Genomic DNA, 27,712 nt, shown 5'->3' with positions numbered 1-27,712 from the left:
CACAGACAGGGAAACTCCCCTCCAGGAACTCTAGACAATCCTGTCCCAGCTAGAGAAATAGGGGCTACTTCAAAAGGGAGGAAGGGGGCTTTGGACTTTGGAAGTTTAGGGTGGGTGCTGGAATCCGCTCAGCAATTCAATTATGGCTTTTAGAGGTTAACTCTTAACGAGTCCCATGATAATCATCGTGCACAGAGTGCCCTCTTCATACCACATACCTGCCCACCTCATCTTTGCTCCCAAGAGAAATCCTCTCAGCTGGTGGTACTTGCTCCCTATTTTACAGAAGAAGAAACTGGAGGTCATAGTGGTTGGATAAGGTGTCCAAGCCCCAACCGCGAGTATGTGCAAAACCGGGATACAAGCCGGGCTTGGAAGATCCCCAAAGCCAACAGCTCTCCATCTCTCTGTATTCGTTTATGTGACAAACAGGGTTATTTTCACACATTATTTAAGATGGGTTTTAATCATATAAGTAATGCTTAATCAGTATAAAGAATTGAAACAAATCCCATGAACTTCTCTGTCTTTAATGATGTCTTACGTAGCCTTCTGGAAGTTATTTCTATGTATATTTTTATATGTGTCTGTGTCTGTTTGTATATATTCCAAATGATATAACAAACATTATTGAACACGCTTTCTTTGCCGTGTACTACAAGGATACAGATATATGGGAAAATTTTTAAATTTCTCCAAGAGCTTGAAGAGGATAGTGGTTTGAAGCACAAACTCTGAAGCCAAATTGCCTGGGGTTTGAAACCCAGCTCTGCCGTTTAATGGCTATGTGACCTTGGGTGAGCTTTTTGGACTCTCTGTGCCTCCGTGTCCTCGTCTTTACATGGGACTCTTTGATGTCGGGTGTTCATTTCCCAAGACTGTGGTGTTTTACCAAAACCTTGCAGCTTGAAACAACAGGCATTTATCCTCTCACCTTTCTGGAGGCCGGAAGTCTAACGTCAAGGTGTCGGCAGAGATGGTTCCATCTGCAGGCTCTGAGGGAGAATCCGTTCCATCCTCTCTCCTAGGTTCTAGTGGTGGCCGTCGGCTCTTGGCGCTCCTTGGCTTGAGATGTTCTAATCCAGTCTCTTCCTCTGCCATCGCGTGGCCTTCCAGCATCTCTCCATGGCTTTCCTTCTGCTTATAAGGACACCTGCCACTGGATTTAGGGCCCATCATCAATCCAGGATGATCTCATCCTTAACTTATTTACATCTACAAAGATCCTCTTTTCAAATAAGGTCACATTTTTAGGTACCAGGGGTTGAAATTTGGACAAACCATTTTGGGGGACACAGTGCAACCCAGGCATATAGGTGTGAGGTCGGCCGAGTTAGGCGACTGCGTGGAGTACTTAGAACAGACCCACATGTGGTCGTGCTGTGGGCTCCTTGTCCATCAAACAGGCAGGCTGCTGCCCTGCATTCCCAGGGCCCCTTCCCATCCGGCCTCCCATGTTGCCTGTGTGCCCATGCACCAGGTACAGAGTGATCGGGCCAGCCCATGATTTCTACCCCTGGAGCCACATCTGGTCCCTGCAGGCCTGAGAGCCCCTGAGGGCAGGGACCACAGCTTTCCATCTTGATAGACCTGCTTGGTCTTGAAGCTGCTTGGGGTTGGGATCATGGGTGGGACCAAGGTGGCCTTTTGCCGGTCCTCTCTCTCCATCCCATATTCCTCTCGAGTTCTGGCTAAGTCAGTTCCCCTCACAAGGAGGCATCACTGGAACTTCCCGAGCTGCGGGAGCCCTTGTGAGCTGGGAAACATCCATGCTTTCCTTCCAAACGGGCAGTGTCGAGCCATGCCCCACACCCCAAGCTGTCACCCTCCCGCTCCGACCCCACACTCGGGTAGCCCCCTGGGGCAGCCTCTCCGCCCCAGAGCAGAGCTTTCCTCTTTGCACCTGTGACGGGGACACACACACCAGGCCAGGGGATTGCGGACGCACCAGTTCACTCCTCCTCCAGGGAGCTGGTGAGAAAGTGCCCCCAGATGAACCCGGTTCTGCGTCCAGGCTGGGTCCCTGCAGCTCAGGGGAAGGGTCTTCCCGAGTGTCTGACCACACCGCCTCTGGGGGGCTCAGCCTGGTGTCCAAGGACAGCTGCCCTGAGTGGAGCTCTCCTCCCCACCAGCGAGCAGAAGGAAACTGGCCGTGAACAATTTCTCTTTCCCGCGGAGTTGCTCTAAAGTTTCTGAGGCTCATTACTTTTCGCTAACGGTCCCATTCATTCCCCCAGGTTCCCGTGGCTGCCTTTGTGGGGCCTTCAGCTGGAGTTTGGCTGCTGAGGGGGAGGACATGGATGTCTGGGTCCCCTGCTCTGCCAGCAGATGCCAGCTCGAGAAGGAGCAGCTGAGGCTGGGGGAGCTTTGGGCCTTGCTCCGAGTCACGGGAGCACAAGAGCCCTGAAGGGACAAAGTGACAAGGGCGCCTGCTATGACCAGGCCAAAGAAGGGCCATGGGGCCAGACCCTCTGATGCCTGAGTCCCTGCTGACATTGGGCCTTGGGTCACTTGAGCTGTCTGGGCACCCACTTGGGACTGCACAATGCCCGTGCCGATGATGGAGCTTGGGGCTGGGCTGTCGGGCATAAGCATAATGGCAGAGGGAGAGATACCCAGAGCCGACACCGTGTCAGGCCTTGTTTCCTGCTGTGATTACTGCTATGGAACCGCCTGGCCACAGCCGCTCTAACTGCCAGGGACTGTCGCTGAGCCCACACAGCACTTGAACTTGCGAGTTACCTCTGGGGCCAGATGTTTTCTTGGGTACCAGCCAAGTGCAACACACAGACATCTACCCGGTCGCTCTTATCAAATGTGCCAACTCCTAAAATCAAGGCTACGAAGTGGAAGAATTGTAATGCGAAGAATCGCAACTGGAGGGTTGGAATGATAGAAAAACAATAGTTAACGTTTACTGAGTTGTGCGAAGCACTCAACCCACCTCTCTGTCTCGCTATTAGGTAAGGGTTATTCTTACCTTTTTACAGACACTTAAACTGAAGCCCAGACAAGTAACATAACTGGCCAGAGGTCACACAACCTAGGTTCGAAACCAGGGCTTCTAATACAGCAGACAGGCTTCCTCTGGATGGGTCTTAAGGGATGGGGAGAACTTTATCCCCAACACTGTACTATAAAAGATTTTAAACGTGCAGAAGAGTCGAAAGAATTTTGCAGGGAACACCTTTTTTTTTTTTTTTAAGATTTTATTTATTTGTCAGAGAGAGAGCATACACACGGGAAGTGGCAGGCAGGAGAAGCAGGCTCCTCGCTGAGCAAGGAGCCTGATGCGGGACTCGTTCCCAGGACCCTCGGATCATGACCTGAGCCAAAGGCAGACGCTTAACCGACTGAGCCACCTAGGCGTCCCCATCTTACTTTTTTAAATGCATTTCAAAAACAGTTTTGGGCACCCCCGAAAATGTTAGTATATATATCATTAACTAGAGTTCAGTGTTTATTTATTGTTCTTTTTTATTGTTTTGCTGTAAAATTTCCAGATGATAAAATGTAAATACACATATCTCAGTGTACCACTTGAACTTCATACAAATGGGTTCAGATGGTATGTATTTTTGTGCACCTGGCTTCTTTCAGCACGTTTCTGGGCTCATCCATGTGGTTGTGTGGATCAGCACTTCCTATTGTATTGGGTGATACACTGCTTCAGCTGTTCATTCTCCCATTGATGGACACCTGGACCAGTTGCAGGCTATCATGAGTAAAACTGCGAAGAATATTCACGTACAGGTCTTTGTGTGGACATTCACGTTCATCTCTCTTGGGTAGATAGGTACCCGGGACTAGGATGGCTGGGTCATATGATAGGTGTATGTTTAGATTTATAAAAAAACTGCCTTTTTCCAAAGTGATGGTACCAATTTACATTCTCTCCAGTAACTCGGGAGAGTTCTGGTTCCTTCCCACCCTCACCAACATGTGATGTTGTCAGTCTTTTTATTTTTTATTTATTTATTTATTTTTAAAGATTTATTTATTTATTAGAGGGGAAGAGAGAGAGAGGGAGGGAGGGAAAGAAAGAGAAAGAATCTCCAGCAGACTCCCCACTGAGCGTGGAGCCCGATGCAGGGCTTGATCTAACAACCATGAGATCATGACCTGAGCTCAAATCAAGAGTCGGACACTTAACTGACTGAATCACCCAGGCACCTCTAGAGCTTACTTTATTTATTTATTTATTTATTTATTTATTTATTTATTTATTTTTAAATTTTTTTTTAAGATTTTATTTATTTGCGAGAGAGAGAATGAGAGACAGAGAGCACGAGAGGGAGGAGAGTCAGAGGGAGAAGCAGACTCCCTGCCGAGCAGGGAGCCCGATGCGGGACTCGATCCCGGGACTCCAGGATCATGACCTGAGCCGAAGGCAGTCGCTTAACCAACTGAGCCACCCGGGCGCCCATGTTGTCGGTCTTTTTAATTTTAGCCTAGAAATTCTAGTGGTTGTGTCATGATATTTCACTGTGGCTTTAATTTGCATTTCCCTAATGACTGATGATGTCGAGTAGTCTTTCACCTGCTTATTGGCCATTCAGATGTCGTCTTGGAGGTATTTTCAAATCTTTTGCCCATTTTTAACAACGAACTTGCTTGTTCTCCATTAGATGTATGCTTTGCAAATATTTTCTCCCCGCCTGTGGTTTGAGTATTCCTTTTCTTCGTGAAGTGTTTTGATGGCACAATTTAAATTTGGTACGTTTAATTTATCCATCTTTCCTTTTATGGTTCTTGCTTTCTGGTCCAATCCACTAAACTTTTGCCTGCCCATTGGAGAAAATGTTGGTACCAGGGAACCTGTAGGAATCACAAGTGGGTAGAGCAGGCTGAGCCTCAGGAGCACCAGGTGGGGAAATGCAGGTTTTGCTGAGGGGATGGAGGGCAGCCCTTTGTCGGGGAGTTTACATTGCAGGGTGGGGCTCAGAAAGGGAATGCGTTCAATAAGGAGACTGGATTGGATCCTTTAGGCAGTGGGAGCCATTGAAGGGTTTAGAGCAGGAAGGGACATGATCATAAGGGAGAGATGTCATGGTCCCTCTGACACTGGAGCCTGGACGGAGTTTCTCCTTGGTCACCTTGTCCTCAGGACGCAGGTGGGACTTCCAGGGAACTGGGGCCAGGGAGCGGCTTCATCTCTATGGATCTTTGAAGACTCTCTGTGGGCCCAGAAGCGACCCAGGTCCCATGAGGTCTTAGTGGGCCCATTTCTTGCTGAGGAAGCTTGCATGTTGGTGTGGCCTAGTTGCTAACCAGCAGCCCAGGGAAGGCATTCATATACATGGACTTAGAGTCAACTCTGCCAGTGGTTCCAGCATCCTTATGTGGACCCCCACGCTGCCCCCTCTGATCTCCCCACGCCCCAACCCCCTAGGCCCAGCACCTGTCAGCCCCCAGGCTTCCTTGAGGTTTCTCTGAGTCAGATGGCTCAAAGGCCTTTGCTCTTTCCCAAATATCTGCATCCTTGTTATAGCTCAGCATGACCTGACACACTCTAGGTCACTCAATCACCTTGTCTGTCATCTGGCTCCTCTCCTAGAAATGAGTTTTGTTGTTTTTGTTTGGTTTTGTTTGTTTTTTACTCTTGTTCTTTGCTCTAACCCAGTTCCTAGAACAACATCTGGAGCTTGCAGGCCCTCAGAAAAATATCCATAGTACAAGTGAGTGGGAGACAGACCCCTCCTTTCTCCCAGAGCCTCTTTGTTTGATAATGGCTTTGGTTCTAAGGAGAAGATGAGGACATTTGTCCCCAAAGCCCAGGCCCTGCCTAGGGGCACCCAATAAATGGAGGAATCTTCCAGGCCACCCCTGGCCCATTGCACAGATGAGAAAACAGACTCGGAGGGAAAGGACTCGCCAAGGCCTAAGCCTAGTTGGTGGCAGAGAGGAAATGGGAGCTCTCACTCCCAGCCTCCATGAGAGCCCTAATCTGCCCCTGGGGAAAGGCCCCCGGCCAAGTGAGGAGGTTTAAAGATGATCAGGAAGCCTTTTGGTGCCAGAAGATAGTTTTATGTTTCCAAGGGTGCGGGTTAGAGGAAACTAACAGGCCCCAGGGTGCTTCTTTTCTGGGTAATTCTGGCCTCCAGCCTCTTAAGTTCTTTCCCCCGGAGGAGATGCTATGACCGTGTACTTCAGGGCCTGGGAAGAGCTTGCGTCAGTATCAGCTGGGCTGCCCTGGACTTGAACTCCAAATGAGGCCCACTGAGCCCCCGTTCCACAGCCTGTGGACATCCATGGGGCCGCCATACTGCCCCTCCCGGCCCCACAGTGCCTGCAGCTGCCTCAGACACTCCTGTTGTCCTGGTGACTGGGCACACTTTTCAGTGTGGACCCGGCGGGGAAATCCACAAGTATCCATGCACACACAGCATCCGTGAGAAGGAAGGCTTCTCGGAGGATTTGGGAGTGGGGGCGTCAGGAGGGAATTTTAGCCAGGACCCAGTCCTTCCCTTCAGGAATTGCTGTTCCCTCCTCAGGACTTTTGGGTCTTGCAGGCCTCTTACCCCTTCTCCCCTACCACCTGGTTCCACTCTCCTGTGCCTTTAACGGGGCTCATCCCGGCTTCGTTCTCCCCCCACTCCCCAGCAGCTCCTTACAGCAACTGCTAGCCAGGGACACAGGCAAAAGAGAGGCAGCAGCCACATCTTCCTACCTGTGTAACTACCTCTCTCTGTCTGATGCAGGTTCTCACCCCTGCAGATACCCTGAGAGATTTAGTTCCTCGGAATCAAAACTGACCTGCCAGTGTGTGTAGGGGGTCCAGTGGAGTGAGCATTTTGGGGGAGGGTCCGAGATCTCTTAAACTGGACCTCTTTTTGGGTTTTTGCTCTTTCTCAGGCCTGTGACTGTCCTCTTTCCCCCTCCCTGACTGTTACGTCCTTAACCCCGGGGCGGGGGGGGAGGGACAGAGAGTATTGACTGGGAGGGGACACGAGGGAGCCTTCTGGAAATGTCTGTATCAGCACAATAGAAATATAATGCAAGCCACAAATGTAGTTTTAAATTTTCTAGTAGCCACATTAAAAAAGTAAAAAGAAATAGGTGAAATTAATTTTAATAATGTTTTATTTAACCCAATATACTCAATCTACTATCATTTCATCATATAATCAATGTAAAATATTATTAATGAGCTCTTTTACAGTCTTTTTTTTGCGTATCAAGACTTCAGATCTTGTGCGTATTTTACCCTCACAGCAGGTCTCAATTCTGTCAACTCACTTTTAAGAGCTCAATACCCCCATGTGGCTAGTGGTTACGTTATTGGCCAGCCCATCTCTTTCGGGGTGGTAGTTGCATGGGTATAGACATATATAAAAATCTGTCTAGATGTATACTAACGACTTGTACGTTTCACTGTAAGTTACACTTCAATTTGAAAGTTTTTAAAAAATCCTCTGCAGAGCTCTGCTCAAACGCCCCATGTGTTTCCCTTGAAGCCAACCTGGGTTGGAATTAGCTACTTCTATTGCATGGTGCTCCCGTTATATTTATCCCAATCTTCTGCTTCAGCTGGTTGCTTCTGTGTAGATCCAACTCATTTTATTATGAGCACCCTAAGGTGAAGATCATGGTTTGTTTATTTTTTAATTCCCCAGAGGACTGCTGGGTTCATCGATGCTAAATGAATGAGCATGGTTTAATTGAATCTGCATCTGTTATACACAGTTCTGTGGGCTGGCTGCAGGAGGGGCTGATCATTTGATTCTGTTCTCAGTCCTATTCCAGATGTTGGCAAAGGAGAGGGAGAGGAAGAGGAGGAGGAGGATGGCGTGGGGCCTTGTCCGCCGGTCGCCCCGAAGAACTGCCTTCTCCAGCGGGGCATCAGTGTCCTGGAGAAGCTCATCAAGACGTGCCCTGTGTGGCTGCAGCTCAGTCTGGGCCGGGCGGAGGCAGCCAGGATCCTGCTGCAGGAGGCGGCTGGGGTGAGTTGGGGTCTCTTTGCCTTGTGGCCGGTGGTGGGCGGACACAGCTGCAAGGAGCTGCCCGGGCTCCCACCTAAGCAGCTGGCCTCTGCTTTCCTTTCTTGGGCTGGTCAGCTTTTCGACTGGGGTGTTTTTTCCAGAACGCAGGAGTGAGAGACTGGCGGGACATCTGGTTCCTGCTTTGGAGAGCAGGTGTCCCCCCTGGAGAACAGGGGACTGTGTGGCTGGCGTGGGCTGTGTGGGCACTGGGGCACTGAAGAGGCAGGACTGACACTTGGAGAAGTCAGCTACGCATCTGGGACCAGAGGGGATCAGAGCTGGAGGTACCTGAGAAATCATATCACACCCCCTTAGTTGACGTATGAGAAGCAGGGGCTGTGGGATGGAGGCAAAAGCTTTTCTGCAGCCAGGCTCTGTGAGTTGAGCCAAGGGGCTTAGATTTTTCTGAGGCTCACTTTTCTCACTTTGAAGTGGGGCTGTTAGTGAAGGTACTCTGGTCTGGGTACTATGAGCATCACAGGGGAAGGAAGATAGGTAGATAGTGAAATGTGAGTCAGAACCCATCAAATGCCACCCACCCCACGCGTTTTTCTCTTACACGCCACTTCCTTTTTAAAAAACATTGAGTTTGTTTAATTATAAAAGTGGCAAACATGTGTAGTCACTGTAAAAAAAAAAATCAAGCTGGACAGAAGTGAAGAGTCTTCTCAAAGCTTTTGCCACCTGTTCTCTTTCCCCTCACCTACTTCCCAGAAGTCTTTTTTCGGTTTTGTTTGTTATTGAGGTGAAAGTCACATCACAGAAAATGAGCCGTTTTCAAGCACACTATTTAGTCTGTTCACAGAAGCAGCACCACTGTCTGCTTCCAAAACATTTCATCGCCCCGACATAAAGCCCCGCATCCATTAAAGCAGCCAGGCCTTCTTCCCCTGGCCCCGGCAGTCACCAGTCCACTGTGGAAACCGTGTTTGCTCCAAGCGCATGGTCTGTCTCTGCAGGCATTATCTGCAGAGTCCCCCGGTGACAGCAGCTGGGGTCCGTCAAGCACTATGTCCCAGGCACTCACCGAGGGCGTGCACGCGAATCAGCACCGTGTGTGCTCACGGCAGCCCTCTGACGTGGGCATTGCAATCAGGCCCATGTTACAGAAGAGGTAAACTGAGATGCAAAGAAATTGAGTGACCTCCCCCAGGTGACTCAGGGAACAAGGGCTGGAATTTGAACCCAGGCAGTCTGGCTGCTCCTGGGCTATGTCGTATCTGCATGTGCAAAGGGAATCCTACCTTTCAGCCACTGGGCTCGCCTTCAGTGCGGTAGGTCGTGCTGTGGGCGCTGCATCTGGGGAAGAGTCCAAGCTCCCACATACATGGGGCTCAGGACGAGATAAAAATCCATCAAGTAAGCGGTTGTACCTGAAAATCGGAATTACTGGAACTTATGGGCCCTCCAACAAAGTTCCAACCTCCCCTTGCCACAGAGCCCCTACCAGGGGGAGTGGGGACCATAGAGGCCGGACAGCCCAGCAGAATCCTGCTGAGACCAAGGGGGGGTCTCCTCTGGGTATGGTGGCAGGCACCCTGCGGGCCAGGCCAGCCCCACTGCAGCACCAGGGGCAGCCCGGGAGTCTGCAGATCCCTCTAGAGGGGGGAGCTGGGAGGGGGCTCCGGGGGCAGTCAGGTTGACTGTCGTCCTCAAGAAAACAAGCTCTGTTGTTTCGTCCCTCCCCACCAAAAGGTTTTCTATTTTGAAAATAATATCGGGGACTTACGCCAGCGAGTGTCCCAGTCAACCTTCCCAACATGTCCAGTCAACCAAAGAATCACCCACTTCCCTGTTAGGTTCTGAGGGGACTTCCGGCCCTTCCTGGGGGGATGCGGCTCAAAAATAGGCCCAAGTGCAAGGTTTGGATGCTGAGGGATGGCCATTTTCTGGGCCTTTCTTGGTCACTAGGGGAGATGTGTCCTGGGCATGGACGTAGATGCGGGTGGACAAGACAGTAAGGACCCTTCGTGGGAGAGGCAAGTGCATCTCCAGGGCAGGCTGGGCCAGCCGAAGTCCTGACTGCTCTGCCCGCAGGGGTCAGCCCTGTCTTCAAAAAGTTTAAGATAAGCCCAAATCAAAATAACAAGAGTGGCTCTATGTGAAGATTGCTTCTTGATGCGGGGCTCTGTACTAGCATTAATGCCAAGTCCTATATGATGTCATCTCATTGAATCCTTGTGATAATCCTGGGTGGCCTCTGAATCTGCCATTATCCCCAATTTACAGATAAGGAAACTGAGCTTAAGAGGAGTGCCCTAGTTTGGGCTTCCCCAGAAGCAGACCCCAAGACAAGGATTTGAGTTCAAGTGGTTAATTGGAGAGGTGATGCCAGGGAAGCCGGCAGGGGAAATAAGACAGGGAAGGGGGGCAGCTAATAAAAGGTATGTGATCATGCAAGTTACCACAGGCTGCAAGGGGAGCTGGATCCTGCTGGATCCTGCTGGAGCATTCTGTGAACCAGTGTGGAACACATATCTCAAGGCCATCCCACCCAAGAAACTAGCAAGCTCCTTGTCCACTGACTCCTGAGAGCCATTGGTTCAAGGCTGTGGGGTGTGAGGATCTGTCTTCCAGTACCTCCTCTCTGCCCTGAGGATGAGAAGATCTGGCTGTGGCCAGAAAGAGATGTCGAGCTCTGGGGTGATACGGGCAGACCTCCTGGAGGAGGCAGATGCTGAGCTGGGTCTTGCAGGGTGGATGGGCAGGACTGGGATGGGGGAGCAGAGAGGGTCTGTTGGAGAATTGGTGGGTCTCCGAGCCAGCGCTGAAGACAACAGAATTGGAGCAGATGCGCCTTCTCTTGCCTTCCCTGCCCCCTCCCTCTCTTCCTTCATCCCTGACTCTTCACATCTGTATTTTCAAGCAGAAGCAAAGCCCGAAGTTCATGCTGTGATAAGAACAATTGGCCAACTTTTACCCAGGGTTGTTCTTTGCACAGTCTTATCTATCCCCACCGTGATTTCTGTCAGGTGGTTGGTATTATTAGTGCCCTTATTTCCCCACTGAAGAAGTAAAGGTGAGGAGAGGCTCACTCACTTGCCTGAGGCCACACAACTAGTGAGAACAGAGTCTACGGGGTGTGACCTTCAGCTGGGTAACTTCATCCCAGCACTGAAACTCAGCCAGGGCAATGCTTTCCTCATTTTTAAAGCTGCAGACACAGGCGCCTGGGTGGCTCAGTCGGTCAGGTGTCTGCCTTCAGCTCAGGTCATGATCCCAGGGTCTTGGGATCGAGCCCCGAATCGGGCTCCCTGCTCTGCGGGGGGTCTGCTTCTCCCTCTGTGCCTCCCCCTGCTCATGCACTCTCTCTCTCTCCCAAATACATAAATAAAATCTTTTTTTTTTTAAAGTACTTTAAAAAAATGGGGGAAAAAATGGTGCAGACACCACAGGTGGGCCCCAGGCTGTGAGAGCTCGAAGGGTCTTCAGAGATCGCCTGGACCCCAGAATTGGAGCAGATGCGCCTCTCCTGATGAGGAGGATGCTTCCTCCTGTCCAGAGGCGAATGGTCAGGAGACCAGGCATCTGGCTCCTTTGCCCACCCCCCAATATCTCTGTGATCTTGACCGTGCCCCACCTCCTCCACCCCTCCCCATCTCCCCTCTCTGCAGTCTGCTTCTCTGATAAGGTATTGGGAACATACTGGCCCATTTTTGATTTGTGTATATCCAGAAACAAGGTAATCAAAAAGCCGCCTTTATTCATTCTTCACCCAAATGGTGCTTTTTTTTTTTTTTAAGTTTAATTTTAGAAATTTTAGATTTACAGAAGAGTTGCAAAAACAGTATAGGGAGTTCCTGAATACTCCTCACCCAGTTTCTGCTACTGTTAACATCTAACACTGGTAGGATACATTTGTCACAATTAATGAAGCAAGTTTGATACATTCATATGAACTAAAGCCCCTAGGCTTTACCTAATGTCCATTTTCTGTTGCAGCATTTCAGGCAGGGCGCCATCTTACATTTAGTCATTGTGTCTCCTCAGGCTCCTCTAGGCTGTGAGAGTTTTTCAGACTTTCTTTGTTTCTGATGTGGCCTTGACAGGTTTGAGGAATAGAGGTATTTTAAGGTATTCGGTAGGGGGTCCCTCTCTTGGGATTTATCTGATGGTTAGACTAGGGTTATGAGTTTGGGGGCGGAAGACACAGAAGTAAAGTGCCTCTCTCTCATCACATCATGTCAGAAGTACCTACTATCAACATGACTTATCACTTACTATCCGTGTTTACCTGGATCACCTGGCCGAGGTGCTTGTCAGCTTTCCCCTCTGTAAAGTGAACCTTTCCTCCCCTTATGCTGCCCTCTTTGGAGGGAAGTCACTATGCACAGCCCATCATCAGGAAGTTCCTTGACTATCTACATAAATTATTTGGAGTTCTTCTGCACAAGAGACGTAGTCTCATCTTCACTCATTTATTTATTACATCATTTACTTGTAGCAATATGGACTTGTGGATATTGCCTTTCTGCTTTGGGTTATAATTAATACTACTTTAATGATTCTGTTGCTCAGATTGTTCCAGCTTTGGCCATCGGGAGCTCCTTCAGTTGGTTCCCGTGTCCCTTTGACATACGGCCACCATTGCGTGTGTATGTGTGTGTTTGGTTTTTGGAGCGCTTCCTTACTTCCTGACACCGCATTCTCCAGGATTGTCTTGTATATTCCTTGTCCCAATCCTAGAATCAGCCATTTCTCCAAGGAGCTCTGATTCCTTTTATTAGAGAATAATATTAGAAAGCAAGATCTGGGTGTTATGTGTGTTTATTGCTACTGGTTTGGAGTATGGAGTGCCACGGCCTGGAGGACAACAGATAGTTTTTAATGAAAGAAATCTCTCGTAAGATTGCTTTTTGTAGTGGGGGGTTAGCTTAAGAGTCGGAGTAGCCTGTATGGTGATATGGACCAGCCATGTAGGTGGTTCAAGGCACTTCCCCAGGTGTGAGCCCAAGGAATGCCAATTCCATTCAAGATTCGTTTGGAAAAGCATCAGTGCAGCCCCTCTCTTGCCCCTTCCGGGGCAAGGAAAGAAGCACGGTCAACAGTTCCCGCAGGTCTGTTGTGCCTTAAGCGCCCTCTCTCATCTTTCCAACAGCCCTGTAGAACAGGGGGCAGGCTTCCTATTTTATAAGTGAGCAAAGTCAGCTCTGATGGTAAGGAGCCTGCCCGTGTAATCAGCTGCTAAATGCCGAAGTGTGACTTGAACTTACCAACTGACTGCCTTCAAAGGCTTTAAAAATGTCTCGGCCTCATTCCCAGAAATGCTGATTTTTTTTTTTTTTTTTTTTTTTTGGAGTAGAGCTCAGGCATCAGCATGTTTTAAAAAGCTCCCTAGGGGGGCACCTGGGTGGCTCAGTCGTTAAGCATCTGCCTTCGGCTCAGGTCATGACCCCTGGGATAGAGCCCCGCATCGGGCTCCCTGCTCAGCAGGGAGCCTGCTTCTCCCTCTCCCACTCCCCCTGCTTGTGTTCCCTCTCTCGCTGTGTCTCTATCAAATAAGTAAATAAAATCTAAAAAAAACCCCAAAAAACTCCCTAGGTAATTGAGAAACTCCCCTCCGTGCCAGGCTACCACTTCAGTAGAAGTAATGGGAAAGGTGGGCCACATGTGTCCAGAGTGGGCTCTGGCCACTGACCCACTGGACCACCGGCCTCCAGAGGCCTGGCAGCCCCTGAGCTTCTGGCCTCTGGGAAGAACCAGCCACTTCTGTGACTGCTCCGATGGGCATGATTGGAAAGTTTCCCCCAAGCAGCTGGAAAATAGTCCTAAAATAACCAAAGTAGAAAAGCAGACAGCTCTGGAGTGTCCAGGCCAAAAATGGATAGTAGCAGTAAAATCATTATGGTGTATTGGGCTTTGGGTTATTATATATTTATTTGGAGAGGAGGAGGGGCATGCGGAGGCTGCATAATTCTCTCCCTGAGCGTATTCTGTCCCAGCTGTTACGGAAATCAGTTTGTCTTTCCAAAAACCCACTCTGGCTAAGGGTAGGCAGGGCGAGGTTCCTACAGCCGGCTCTTCCAACCTCGTGGACTGCAGTCATTTCCCCGGGAAACTCAGTGCCAGCCTCTCAGGATCTGGGAAAGACCCCAGGATGCTGCTCTGGGAGAGTATCTTCGAGAAGAAAGGAGTCCTGGGACCCTTCAGCCCCTCACTAGACTGGAAAAGCCAGCTCAGAGAGGGTTAGTGACTTGCCAAAGGACACAGCAAACCAGGGGCAGAACTAGGAGGGCCACCAAGTGTCCTGCCTTTCAGCCCTGCACTCTGATGGCTACCCCACAGCTGTTTTGGGGGTGGGGACAGGAGAATCCTAGCTCTTCAAAGAAAACTGGACCCCCAGAGTGGGCATGGCCCAGTCAGTTTGTACAATTGCGGGAAGAGGGTTTTTCTGCTTTCTGAGAGTTTCTAATGCAGGGCACTGGGAAAGCTGACAAAAGCGGGGGCGGGGGTGGGGGAAGAGGGAATAGAAGGAGTGGGATGACTCAGATGTCGGCTCAACAAGGCACCAGACTGTGTTGTTCCCATAGAGGGGAGAGGCTGAGTGAGGACACTGGGGCACAGCAAGGTTTGTTGGCGGCCTGGTTAATCGGGGAAGACTTTTAGGAGCAGTGGGGGAGGGTGGGGGAATGACTGAACTGTTCCACTCCTTATCACCCTGGGTAGCCCCTGCAGGGGGACAAAAAAGGCCCCCACGGCTGCACTTGTCACCTCCTGGTCCCTCACTCCCCACCTTGAGCTTAACCCTTCACTCTACACTGAGGCCTGAAGTCTGGAGCTGCTAATGAGGATATCTGTCCTTATCCTGGGTGCCTGGTGTCTCACCGTGCTTCCTTTCTGACTCATGGAGCCGTCCATGAACTGCTGAAGATAGGAATGCTACCTTCTTGCAGGAGGGGGTTCTGTGCCATTTGTCCTCAGGACTCGAGGCAGGTAGAGGAGCACTGGGGAGGGGAGGCACCATATACTGAGGCTTATTATGTAGCCGACATTCTGCTGAAGGCACCTGCGCAGGTCTTTTAATAATCACTCGAGGCAGGAGCGCCTGGGTGGCTCAGTCGTTAAGCGTCTGCCTTCTGCTCGGGTCATGGTCCCAGGGTCCTGGGATCGAGCCCCACATCGGGCTCCCTGCTCGGCGGGAAGCCTGCTTCTCCCTCTCCCGCTCCCCCTGCTTGTATTCCCTCTCTCGCTGTGTCTCTCTGTGTCAAATAAATAAATAAAATCTTTAAAAAAAATAATCATTCGAGGCAACTGGGTCAGCTGGGAATGCTTTCAGCTTCAAGTAACAACAAACCCAGCCTATGGTAGCTTCAGCCATAAAGCCACTACTGTTCATCTAATGAGAAATCTGGACGTTGGGGTCCAGGGTTAGTTTAGCAGCTAAGTGATATCCTTAGAACCCAGGGTGTTTTCACCTTTCTGTTCCCCATCTTCAAGGTGTTGGCTTTTTGGCCTCTGATTTGTCACTTCATGGTGACAAAATGGCTGCTGCAGCCCCAGCCATCTCACTCATTCAAAGGCGAGAGGTCACAGGCAAAAGGTTTTCTTCTCCTAGCAGGCTTTTGGTCAGGAAACAAATATTTTTTTTAGATGCCCTTTTGGACACCCCCTAACTGCAAGGGAGGCTGGGAAAGGGGGTGAATGGCAAAAAGGAGCAGAATAACCATGACTGGCTTTTGACCAAATCCTCCTGCGGCAGGATACATTGCATCCAGATCGGAATTGGAGTCAGTTGGCAAGAAAGGGAAAAGACTAGTTCTTGGGGAGCTGATAGCGACTGTCCCTGGCAAAAACTATTACGAGCACATTTTCCAGAGGAAGAAGCAGCCCCAGAGAGACCACACAGCTCAGAGTAGCCAAGCTAAGGACTGAACTCAGACCATCTGACTCCAGAGCCTGCAGGCCGAAGTCGTACATGGAAGGGCCCCAAGGCCCGCTGCTCTGAGCGTTCCCCTTTCCCTGTCTTTCTGTTGCTCCTCCCCCCATACTTTTCCCATCTGTACAATGGGTAAAATACTCCAAGCCCCAGGCTGAGAGTTGGTGCGAAGTATCTAAAACATCTAGCCTGATGCCTGGCATAGAACGCATGCTCAGTTGACACTCATGGGTGGGTTGGGTTGGAGGATGTGACCTGCAATGGTCACAACCGTGACCTGAAGGTCATTGACTTTGCGTTCTTGTCCTGGTTCTGCCACTAACGACTGACGTGGCCTCAGGAGGTCTCTGTCATCTCTGGATCTTGGTTCCTCTGGCTGGAGAGTGGGGAGCTGGGCACATCACTGGCTTTCAAACTCCCCCCCCCCGAGCTCTGGAGACCCGCCCACAGCACCTCCTAGAAGGAAGAGAGGAGCAGGTACCCAAAGGATGGGGCCCATGTCCATACACCCAGTGGCTCTATCATTAGTGACTGTTACAGAGCAAATCACTTCAAACTTCAGTGGCTTAAAACGGTCACCATTTGATTTGCTCACGATTCTGTGGGTTAGCAGTTTGGGCTGGGTTCTGCTGAGCAGTTCTACTGCTGGTCTCACCTGGGGTCCGCCATGCAGCCGCAGTAAGCCGGCAGCTCGGCTGGGGCTGGCTGGCCTGAGGTGGGCCCACTTACTTGGCTGGTGCGGGCTGCTGGCTGGGCCACATGATTCCAGCAGACTCACTCTGGGGTCCTCACGTGACAGCTATGGTCCCAAAGGGTGAGCGTGGAAGCTGACCTGCCTCTTACAGCCTAGTCTCAGAACCCCACAGTGCCCTATGTGCTGCATTCTTTTGGTCAAAGCAAGTCCCACGGCTACCCCTTCCAGGTGTGGGGAAATTTGATGCGAGAAGCTGCAAGGAATTTGTGGCCATTTTTAATCTACCACACAGGAGAATGGTCCGTGAGTCCCTTCTTCCTATCTCCCTCTCTGGAAAAAGATACATAGTAATCATCTTGCTAATAATTACTTATTTATCAAATGAGATTATGCATATAAAAATCTTAGCATGTGGTTTAGTGCTCAGTAAATGAGAGCAGTCTACTCCAATAATAAAGATTGTAAGTACTTTTTATTAAGTGCACACTCGGTGTCAGGCATTTGACTTACACAGTCAGCAATTCTCACAGCAACCCTGAAAGATGGATATTATCATTCTCACACTCACATGAAGAGATTGAGACCCGGAGGACTAAAGGCAGCTTGTCCGTGGATCCACAGCTAGTGCGTAGTGGAGCTGGGATTTGGGTCCCCCTGCATCTCTCAAAAGCTAGCTGCCGAGGGTAGAAAGAGAAGCAAAGGGAGCTTGAAGAATTTGCACATGGAACCCCCAGGGGTGTTGGAGCAAGAGCGCTGGGTGGCCCATCCAGCCCTTCAGCCTCCTGTGCACTCATCTGCAACCACCATTGTGGACAGACCCTCCTTAGGGGATAGGCCAAGGCCACCCCGAGGTGGAGCATAGGAGATTCCCCATTACCTAGAAAGCCAGGGGTCACTATGCATTATTCCTCGCTTTGCTACACAGCAACACTGCGTCTGGGGTGCTGTCTGGGGATCTTTCCCAAGAGAGACCCTGTGACGAGCTGAGCAGCTAAGCCTCCCCAAAGGGGAACATGGAACAGACTCTCTTGTTCCAAAGGACAGTGGCCCAGGCAGACCCTTGTCTGTGTCCCCCTCCCTCCTGGCTAACTAGGCAGGAAGGGTCAGAGGTTTCCTCCAGCTTCCCTCCCCAACCTGCCCCCACTAGCTCACAACCTCTCCCACCCCCCCCCATCTTCCCCCAGTGCCTTATCTTGGCTTTTCAGATAAGAGCCCCAGGACTTGGCCATGGTAGAAGGAAGTGCTACGTGAGGCTTTGTGGCCGTGCAGAAAGGGTGGGTGTTGGGCATTCAGCACTGGGGACTGGTCAGAACCCAGCCTGGGGGACTTTCCACCCCTGTCCACACCCCACCCCCCAATGAGTAGATGACACAGACATGACAGCAATAAAGAAGCGAGGTGCTCCCGGTGACACCTGGGTCTGCGTCCTGCTTTGGCGCTTCCCATCGGCATGGCCCTGGGTGTGTTCGGCCCCTCTATGCCCTGAGTCTTCCCCCGTCAAGGACGGATGGTAAGTCCCTACCTCACGGGGCTGCGGTGAGGAGTGAGTGGGGCCAAATGTAAGGAAGGAGTGCGGCCAGAGCACAGGTGGGAGCCACTGTTCCAGCCTCCGGCTCCTTAGCATCAGCTGAACCACTCTCCCAAGGAGATCCCTCCTGGTTCTTTTTCACAATTAACACGAATAGCAGACTGATCCCCAGTTCGCTATGGAGCCTGAGACCGGGAGACTGAAGAACAAACCCCAGCTGTGGGAGGGCGGGGGGCAAACGGAGAGTTAATCCTCAGGGAGCATCAGTGGAGACCCGATTATCCCACTGGGGGCTTTCCTGTGCGACCCCAGGATTTCCAACACGGAGAGGCGGGGCTGTGGTTGGGTTATTGTGTCTGCTGGGTGCTTTGGTGTTGTTATCCCCATTGACAGATCAGAACACTGAGGCTCAGGGAAGCCACAGAATTACCCAGGGCCATGGAGCTCGTGACTGGCTGCTTGGGGCCCTCTGGGAGCCCAAGAAAGATACAGATCGTGACAGACTGACTCTCCTCCCAGCTGGAGCAGTTCCTGTCTTCTCTTTCTCTCGGTGAGGGTGGAACACAACACCGATGTGTCAGCAGAGTGAAGAAATCTAGAAATAAGTGCGTGCTGGGTATGCAAGAGCCAATTAGCTTGCAGGGCAGCGTCAAGGAGGTCCGCGGTTGAGGCCAGCAACCATGCTTGGTCATTGCAGTCAACCTAGGGAGAGATCAGTGCGGGTCAAAAGAGTCAAGGAAGAAGGCCAGGCCAGTAGAGTAAGAAAGAAATCTACATTGGACTGTGGCCCTGGCCCTTTGTAGGTCTCTCTCTCTCTCTTTTTCTCACTCTCTGACAAAGAGTCCATCCTTCTCATAGGCATCCTTCTCATCTTCGATTCTCTTCTATTTTGAAAAAATAAAAATAGTGGGTGGCATTTGCACCCATGGGTCATGACCCACAGTTTGAGCAACACAGGCCCTCCTTCCTGTGCCGTTCCTGACACTCGAGGTCGAGAGAGAGGCAGCTCGGCTACGTGCATGGCCTCTGAACAAGGGACCCACTGGGCAGGTGTCCCCACACATAGGCACCACATGTGTAAAGGGTGTGCTTTCCCTGCAAAGACAGACACCGCCCCCCAGTTTGGTTTCAGTTTGGGGCACCAGCCTCAGCTCCCACCCCGGCTCAGGATCAAGGATCCGGGTTTGCGCTGTCGGCCTTCCTGGGGGCACCACCAGCTGCGACTCAGGCCTCCTGTCCCAGAGTTCCAGGTGGGAGGCCCTGGGACAGCCCAGAGTTCACTCAATCCATACTCCCCCCCCCCCCCACCCACCCACACACACTCACTCACTCTGCTCCGACAACAATTCTCCGACTCCAGTGGGGTGTCCCACAATTCAACCCCATTCTGACACTACCCAGAGTGAGTGCAGGCCCCAGAAGTTAAAGGTCAGGGTCCCCAACAAGGCTGCCCGGACTTCAGGTGCCAGACAGAAGTGAGGCCCCCAGGCTACCCACACTCACACTTCTAACTTGGCTGCAAACACGACCCCCATTCAGAGTTGACAATTTGCTAGAATAACTCGGGGAACTTCCTGAAAGCACTATTTCTGTTGACCCTTTTATTCTAAAGGGCTCAACTCAAGAGCAGCCAATGACAGGGACAAAGAGGGGTGAGGTCTGGGGTGGGAAGGGGCAAACAGCGCCCACACCCTCCCCTGGCAGATTCCGGGCACGTCTGTGTTTTCACCAACGAGGAAGCTCCAATGGAGTCTGAGTGCCCAGGGCTTCCAGTGAGTTTTATCTCGCAGACGAGATGGACTAACCTGTTGGCCATCCCAGCTCCAGCTCCTCTCCCCAGCGGAGGAGGTCCAGGTGGGCCTGGGAGTTCCAACCCTCTATTCCCCTGGCTGGCTTTTCTGTGGCCAGACCTTCCTTTGATACCAGGGGCCCACCATGAGTCACCTGTTAGTGTGAACTCAGGTATGGTCAGAAGCAGCTCATTATGAATAATAAAAGACACTTATCACCCAGGAAATTCCAAGGGTTTTTGAAGCTCTGTGCCAGGAACTGGGGACAAAGACCAGATCTAGTTGTTATTATACTACACTCACCCACCCCCATGCACAGACTCGCCCTCACGTTCCCTCACACACAGCTGGTTCCCACCGGCCTAGGGGGCAGAAGGCAGCTTGACCTTGGACCCCTGAAGGAGAGGCCAGCTCCAGCCCAGGTACTTGGGGCCTGAATGGGAGAGGCTTAGACTCCAGGGTTGGGGGGAGGGTAGAGGTGAGCATACATGCTGGGGTGTGAGTTGAAAATCAACATGACTCCCCATGCCTTAGAGCTTTACTAAGTGCGGATGCAGGACCACTACCCATATCAGAATACCCCGATTCTGGGCCCCACCCACCCAACAGCATCCCACGGCTGGGGCACGGGAACCTGCCTGTTAAACACCCCTGCCAAACTCTGTGTCTATGACACAGAATTCTTTGGGAAGCATTGATTTAGTTGGACCTCCTCTGTGGGCATATGAGAAATGGAGATTCAGGAGCCAGGGGACATGGGCCAGGTGACACATGGCTCTCAGGGCAGAATCCCCAGATCTCCGGAGGAATGCTTGACTCCCCGACACTGCCTCCTTGTTTCTGGAACCTTCTGGATGACTTCCATCCCATTGTTGTCCTTCTAACCTTCACCCAAATCTTTGATTCATGGAGTTGCCCCCCTTCTTCCATTGCAGACGTTCCTGGTCCGTCGGGACAGCGGCTTGAAGCACCTGGTGCTCTGTGTCCACTTCCCTTCCCTCAAAGAGGGCTCGTCCGAGGTGCTCGAATACACCGTTAAAGAAGAAAAATCGAGTAAGTACCTGTCTTCCTGTGCTGGCCCCGACCACACAGCAGCAGCAGCAGAAGATGCTATGCCATGCAGCCACAGACACTCCCGGCAGGCCAGAGGGGTTTAAAATTAGAAGAAGCGGGGAGCTTTCAATCCCCCGAAGTTATTTGGCCAGAGCTGTTGTGAACTCAGTTTATCAGTCAAGTCAGTATGAGCTTCCGCTCACGCATGTCATGGCGTGGTGGCTTTGCTTCCTCGTGGTCTCTGTGAAGTTTCTTCTCGTCAGCTCAGGCTGGAGAAAAGGAAGAAAAGGAGAGGAACTGTCTGGGTCCCTGGTCCTAGAGACAGCTCAGCACACACGCAAACCATGATCTTGGACAAGTCACTCCACCTCCCTGAGCCTGTTTCCTCATCTGTCAAATGCACATAGTAGTCACTGTTCTGCCTGAGTCACAGGGCCTTTGTGAGGGTCAAACAGGAAAGCACTTTGGAAGCCAGAAATCCCGTGTGTGCACAGGGTTGCCAGGAGCAGGCCTGGGCCCCGGTGGGAAAATGTTTGGGGGCCTCCAATCAAGGGCAGGTTTGTATTGATATGCAATGAAAAGATCCGGGCCTCTTATGGGTATTAAAGTATTAAGCTCCAAAAAGCCTAGAAGTTAGAAGAATCTATAGAACATTCCAGACGTCAGCTTAGGTCCTCTTATAAATCCATGGGGTTATGGGAAGTTTTTTACCCTTAGTTAGAAGCAGAGTGAAAAGAGTTAAAGAAGATGATAAAATATGTATTAAGTATTTCATAAATATTATATATTCATATCACATATAAATATAATAAATACTTTGGAGATATTTATTAAATATTTTGGACTAGTTGTTTCTCAGGAAGCACTTGGTCCAACACTGGGAGGATGCACAGATGAGTAAGCCCTGGCCTCAAGGGTCTCCCAGTCTACCTGGGGGGGGGGGACATGATGGGGTGGGAGAGACACAGACATCAGTACTTGCTGTGCAGTGTGACAAGTGTGACTGCAGAAGGACCCCTGGCTGAGGGACACAGGGGATGCCGACCACAGCGGGAAGGATTCCAAGAGGGCCTCAAAGAGGAGAGAATACAGGCTGGGTCCCGCAGGGTGGGTATTCGTTCAGTGAAAAGTGAATCTTCTAGCTCCAGAGGTGGACGAGAAAGTGAAAGCAGAAACAGGTTGCTTTTCTTGCTATAAGGGGGCCTTGCCATAGAGACCCTGATTCATTGTGTGTTCAGCACAGAGTTGCTGAGTGTCACCCCTGTGTCAGGAGCTGCTCCACCGTTGGGGACACAGCAGGGGACGAAACACAACCCCTGCCCCTCTGAGCTCACATTCAGGTGGAGGGAGGGGACAATAAAAAAGTAACAATACAGGGTGACCTTGAGATGAAGAATCGCGCTGTGCAGAACGTGGAAGTGGGACGATTAGCTAGTTGCCACAATAATAACAAAAATTGTCATGGATTAAGCCCAGAAAAGGCTAGTGCCCTGCTCCTGTGCAAGATTCCTCATCAGTGGGGAGGGCTCTTCCAGGGACCCTGGCCGACAGTGGCTCTGCGGCTGAGCAGGTGGATTCCGGGCTCCCAGGGTGGGCTCCAGCCAAGAGGAGGCCGGAAGCTTGTGGGAGGGTCTTACCAAGGTCTTGTCCAGGAAGTGGGTGTGTCACCTGTGCTTGCATTCCATTGGCTAAAACTCGGTCATATGACCACACCCAACTGCAAGGGAGACTGGGAAATGTGGTCCAGGCCTGTGCACAGGCAGAAGCAGAGGACTTGGATCCTGGTGAACTGTTGCGAGTCTGTAAGGCGGTAGAGTATGTGGGGTTGTTACTTTAGACAGCAAACCTCAGTGATCCCTGTCCTGCAGTGTCCAGCAGGGAAGAAAATGTAGGGATCTCAAAGAAGAAGGAGGGTCATAGTTTTCCCAAACCAATATACAGCGCCCTCTAATGACTGCAGAAGGGTGAGGTTGTTTGGGGCGCCTAGTGCTCTCCAAGAACCTGGGCCCTTTCTCAGACGTTCTCAGCAGGTGCCTGGGGGTACACAGACCCCTGGGTGCAAGTTTGGCCATCAGCCAGGTTCAAAGACCTGCCTGCCCAGGCCCTACTTACCTACAGTCCCTTTAGAAACCTGAGGGCCAGTTGTGCTCGTGAATTTCAACACCAGCCTCTGGCAAGTAGCTGAAGGTAAGCAGTGGTGATTGCTGAGCACTTCTAGAACACAGATTTGGATTTAATCCATGGATTGCTTAATCCATGGATTGCTGAGCACTTCTAGAACACAGATGCTCTAGAAGTGCAAGGAGGGAGCTTTGTTCAAGGGCAGGCTGATAGGGGAGGCTTCCCGGAGGAAAAGGGAACCAAGCTGGACTGACAGAACGTGTGGAAGATGTGCTTTTCTCCTTTGCCCCACACTTCTGTCCCATTTCCCCATCCTAGACTCCAGGGCAATCACTTCTAGGTCTTTCCAACCCAAATACACCCCCTGGCCTTTCGGGACTTGGTCAGAAAGGATGCACAAGTCCTACCCAGTGGAACCAGGATTTCGTGTTTGGTTGCAGTGCCTCATTTCCAATTAGGAGCCCAGGGGACAACCCAGGGCACCTGGTCATGGAGGCAGCTTACTTCCCCGGTGCATATCTTCCTCCCAGGACCATGTGGTAGAATCTCATTTCCCACTTTTGATTAATTAATTAATTAATTATATTTTAAAGATTTCTATTTATTTATTTGAGAGAGAGAGAGTGAGACAGAGAGAGCACGAGCTGGATGAGGGGCAGAGGGAGAAGGAGACTCCCTGCTGAGCAGGGAGCCGGGTGCAGGACTCCATCCCAGGACTCCAGGATCATGACCCAAGCTGAAGGCAGGCTTAACTGACTGAGCCACCCACAGGTGCCCCTCCCACTTTTAAACTTTTAAACATTCAGTGCTCAACTTGCTGAAAAGACCATCAAAACTCAAACCAAAATTGCTTGATGTAATGTAACTTTCAATCACGATTCGTGTCTATTCCCTGTGACTACACAGATGTTCTCTATAAGTTTGCATGTGTTTTATTTTGCTCTTTCTTTATATTATTCCACTGCTCCCCAAACCTCAGACCCCTGAACCCGGACAACATGAAGAAAGTACCAGGTAATGTGTTTCTTTTTCCATGTTGATTCGCTGCTCTGACCTGTTTGCTCCCTCTTCCTCATTCCATACCTTCCTCCTTCACATGGTGATTGAGCACAGACTGTGGAAGCCACACCGCCTGTGTTTGAATACCAGCTCTCCCTTTTACCACCTATGTCACCTCTCTAGGCCTTACTTAACTTCTCCAGGCCTCTACGATACAGAGGATAATGGTGTCTCTCCCTTATGGTGCTTGAAGGAGTTAGTGTGTCTAAAGTACTTAGGACAGGGACACCTGGGTGGCTCAGTGGTTAAGCGTCTGCCTTCAGGTCAGGTCATGATCTCAGGGTCCTGGGACTGAGCCCTGCATCGGACTCCCTGCTCTGCAGGGAGTCTGCTTCTCCCTCTCCCTCTACTGCCCCCTCCTGCTCATGCTCACTCTATCTCAAATAAATAAATAAAATATTTTTAAAAAACAATGAAGTACTTAGGACAGTACCTGGAGCACAACAGAGGGTTATAATTATGTTTTTATTATTATTATTATAATTATTATTATACTATTATTAATCCTTCTGCAAGATGAAGCCAAAAGGAAGAGTGGAATGAGCCTACACAGAGGGTTCCAGGCTCTGGGTAAATCCCAACCGCTGTGTGCACCCGTCTTGTAGACCCTTATGTGAAGAGGGAGCCACCAGCCTTCTGAGTCCCCTGTGGCTGTGGTGGCCGCAGTGGGGGTCAGCCTGAGAGGAAGTGGGCAAGGGGAAGGCCCAGGCCTGGACCTGGGGCCTTTTGTTGGGATTCCCCCACACTCGGGCGAAGGAGGGAGATGAGGGAATCCCCCGAATGTGGGTGGTCAGCCTCATCTGTGGCCCTGCTCTGTTTGCTTTCAACCAGAAAGGCTCACTTCGGCCCCCTCTGTGCTTCTGTGTGCTTGGATGGTCCTCTGGTTCCTTGTTGAGAGTTTCTTTGCCAAACACCAAACCGGTAGCTGGGGCTACTGGTGCTGTGGGGACAAACAGCCCTGAACTGCAGTGCTGTCCTCTGTTCGGCTGGGGGACCGCAGGGCGGGGCAGCCAGCCCTTTGAATGAGCGTCACCAGCTGCTACATCCTCAGCCCTCCTCTTGCTGCACGGAGGAGAAAAGACGGCTTTGCAGGGTCTGGGTCGCCACTTAGCTTCACAGGGACCCTCAGAGGTCAGATGTTTGTGTGTGGCAGGTGGGGGCGGAGAGCCAGCAGAAGAGGCCCTGGGGCAGGGGACCCAGGGGACAAAGGAGCAGGGCATAGGATGGATGGAGGCTAGGCCAGCTGCCCCTTTATGGCCAAAGTTAACCACCTGGCAGAGGGGACGCAAGCTACTTTTTCATTCATCTGCACCCTTGAAGATGGTGACATGGACACAGTCACGTGATGGCATTTTCTCTGCTGGCTGCTAAAAAAAAAGAAAGAAAGAAAGAAAACCAGTTGGCCCCATCTCCAGAAGGGGAACCATCAGACAGTGACACACAGTGTGGTGTGACCCCTGCAGAAAGTGACTGCCTGGCACTCCGCCCCCACCGTCCTTCCTGCCTACTCCCTGCCACCCCGGCTGACCCCCTGGCTTTAGAAAGGCTGGCCTGCCGAGCTCAGTTGCTTTTTCTTCTTGCCCTGAGCAGCTCTCTCAGTTTGAGGTCTGAGGTTTTAGGCCAAGTAGCTGAAGCTGATAGATGCACTTGTGATTAGGAGTGGAGCCCACCTCATGGGTAAGTGTGGTGGGTGTCATGCTAATTGGTGCTGATGGTTATCACCACTGGACCGGGGGAACTGTTACACCAAGGAGGAGAGATATTCTAGATGAGTTTTCCTGAGCAGCAGAGATCCATATGTATGGGCAGGTCAGAATGTCATCCAGAATGCCTTTGAGGTCCACACAGGAGATTTGCATTGCTGCTCCTGGGTTTGACCCCTTCTTCACCAGTTGACCATTATCCTAGGATGAGACTTAACCTGTATTTGGGCCACAGTGTATTTATTAAGTCCATAAAAAGGTAAGGAACAGTTATTACTAGCCTCGAGGTCAGAGCGAACAAGACAAGCTCTTGCTATTTTAGCAGGGAGGCGGTGCTGGGTTGTGGTGAGTCTTACACGCTGGTCAAAGCAACCCTCTTTTGAGAGCATGTGCTTTGGGAAGGCAGATAGTCCTACAGCGTTCTTCTGTCTCTGTCACCTTGCGACATCAGACAAGCAATTTATCTGTGCGTCGGTTTGTTCGTGTGCAAGACGGGAACACCTGCAGCACCACTGCTGGAGGATAGAAGAGCTAATACAGGCAGGGACAGGGGACAGTATTGCCTGGTGCGTGGGAAGCACTCAACAGTGTCGTGACTGTGTTACCATGATTTATAATAAGAAATATATGTTTGGTCTCCATTCCAGTTCCGGGCACAGAGCTCCCCAAACCCTTGGAATTTCCTAAGCAGTAGGAGCCATAAAGGTGTCTCGATACTCATGACAAACCCCTTTGAACCACACCAGACTTCATACAAGGACGGCGGGGGGTCGGGGGGGCTGGTTGCCCAGGGAACCAACCACATGACTCGAGGGTTGGACCTTTCAATCCCACACCCTGGACTCCAGGGAGCCGGGAAGGGCTGGAGGGTGAACCAACCACCAAGGTCAATCATACCCACATCACATACTGAAGCCACCACAAAAACCCAAAGGATGGGTTTCAGAGGGCTTTGGGGTTGGTAAGCATGTAGAGGTTGAGGGAGAGTAGGGTGCTCAGAGAGGGTGGGGAAGCTCCCCTCCCCTTCCCCGTCCCCTGCCCTGGGCAACCCCTTCCATCTATATCATTTTATAAGAAACTGGTGACCTAGTATGTAAGACCTTTCTCTGGATTCTGTGAGTTGCTCTGGCAAACTCATTGAGCCAAGAAGGGAGTCATCAGAACATCCCACCTCTCCCTGTTGGGTCACCAGTGCAGATGACCACCGGAGTTGCAGTTGGCATCTGCAGGGGCGGGGGCAGGGGGCTATCCTGTGGGGCCGAGCCGTTAACCTGCGAGGTCCACACTACCTGCAGGTGGATGGTGCCAGGATGGGGGTGGATTGTACGGCTGCCCAGCTGGTGGAGGAGAATTGCTTGGTGTTGTTGGGGAAAAGACACATTGGGACCGAGATTTGGAGTAACTTCCTAACATCATCATGTTGTCTCCTGGACCGAGATTTGGAGTAACTTCCTAACATCATCGTGTTGTCTCCTGGATGTGGGGATAGCTTTTCTAGGGAAAAGCTATCCCCACGTCCGCGTGGAAGAAGCATTCAGGAAAGACCAGCAGTTATAATTCGCTATGGGGATTGAGTAACACCAACTTACACCTCAAAACCATTGTTTCCTGCAACGCCTCGCTCCCAGAGAACTCCGCTAACAAGCTGATTCATTCTTATTGAGCAGTGGTTGTTACCCAGGGAGATTTGGGCTAAAAGCTAACCACAGTTTGTTTCTTTCTGGTTTCAGCCATTCCCTTTTTGGCCTCCAGAATTGGGGTTGGCCCAGGAAAAAAAATACACCGTTGGATAATTTAACTCCAAGAACTTTACTGTAAAACTCTGGTGAACTAACTTTCTCTCTTTCTCTTTCTTTCTTTCTTTCTTTCTTTCTTTCTTTCTTTCTTTCTTTCTTTCTTTCTTTCT

The 27,712-nt window shown here is 50.9% G+C and overlaps 1 protein-coding gene across 1 annotated transcript in view; it reads left to right on the top strand.

The window, feature by feature from the left end:
* The first annotated feature begins 1,624 nt into the window (after window positions 1–1,624).
* Window positions 1,625–27,712, top strand: part of RIN3 (Ras and Rab interactor 3) — an 80,099-nt gene continuing 54,011 nt past the window's right edge. The window contains exons 1-4 of the mRNA XM_044918050.1: window positions 1,625–1,628; window positions 1,793–1,850; window positions 7,736–7,943; window positions 20,806–20,923. Coding sequence (XP_044773985.1) covers window positions 1,625–1,628; window positions 1,793–1,850; window positions 7,736–7,943; window positions 20,806–20,923 — 388 coding nt within the window. The remainder of the gene's footprint in view (window positions 1,629–1,792; window positions 1,851–7,735; window positions 7,944–20,805; window positions 20,924–27,712) is intronic.

This window comes from Neomonachus schauinslandi, chromosome 9 (genome assembly GCF_002201575.2).
Source record: "Neomonachus schauinslandi chromosome 9, ASM220157v2, whole genome shotgun sequence".
NCBI classification, from domain to species: domain Eukaryota; kingdom Metazoa; phylum Chordata; class Mammalia; order Carnivora; family Phocidae; genus Neomonachus; species Neomonachus schauinslandi.
Note: the sequence above shows the minus strand (reverse complement) of the source record. Positions and strands in the feature narration are given on the sequence as shown.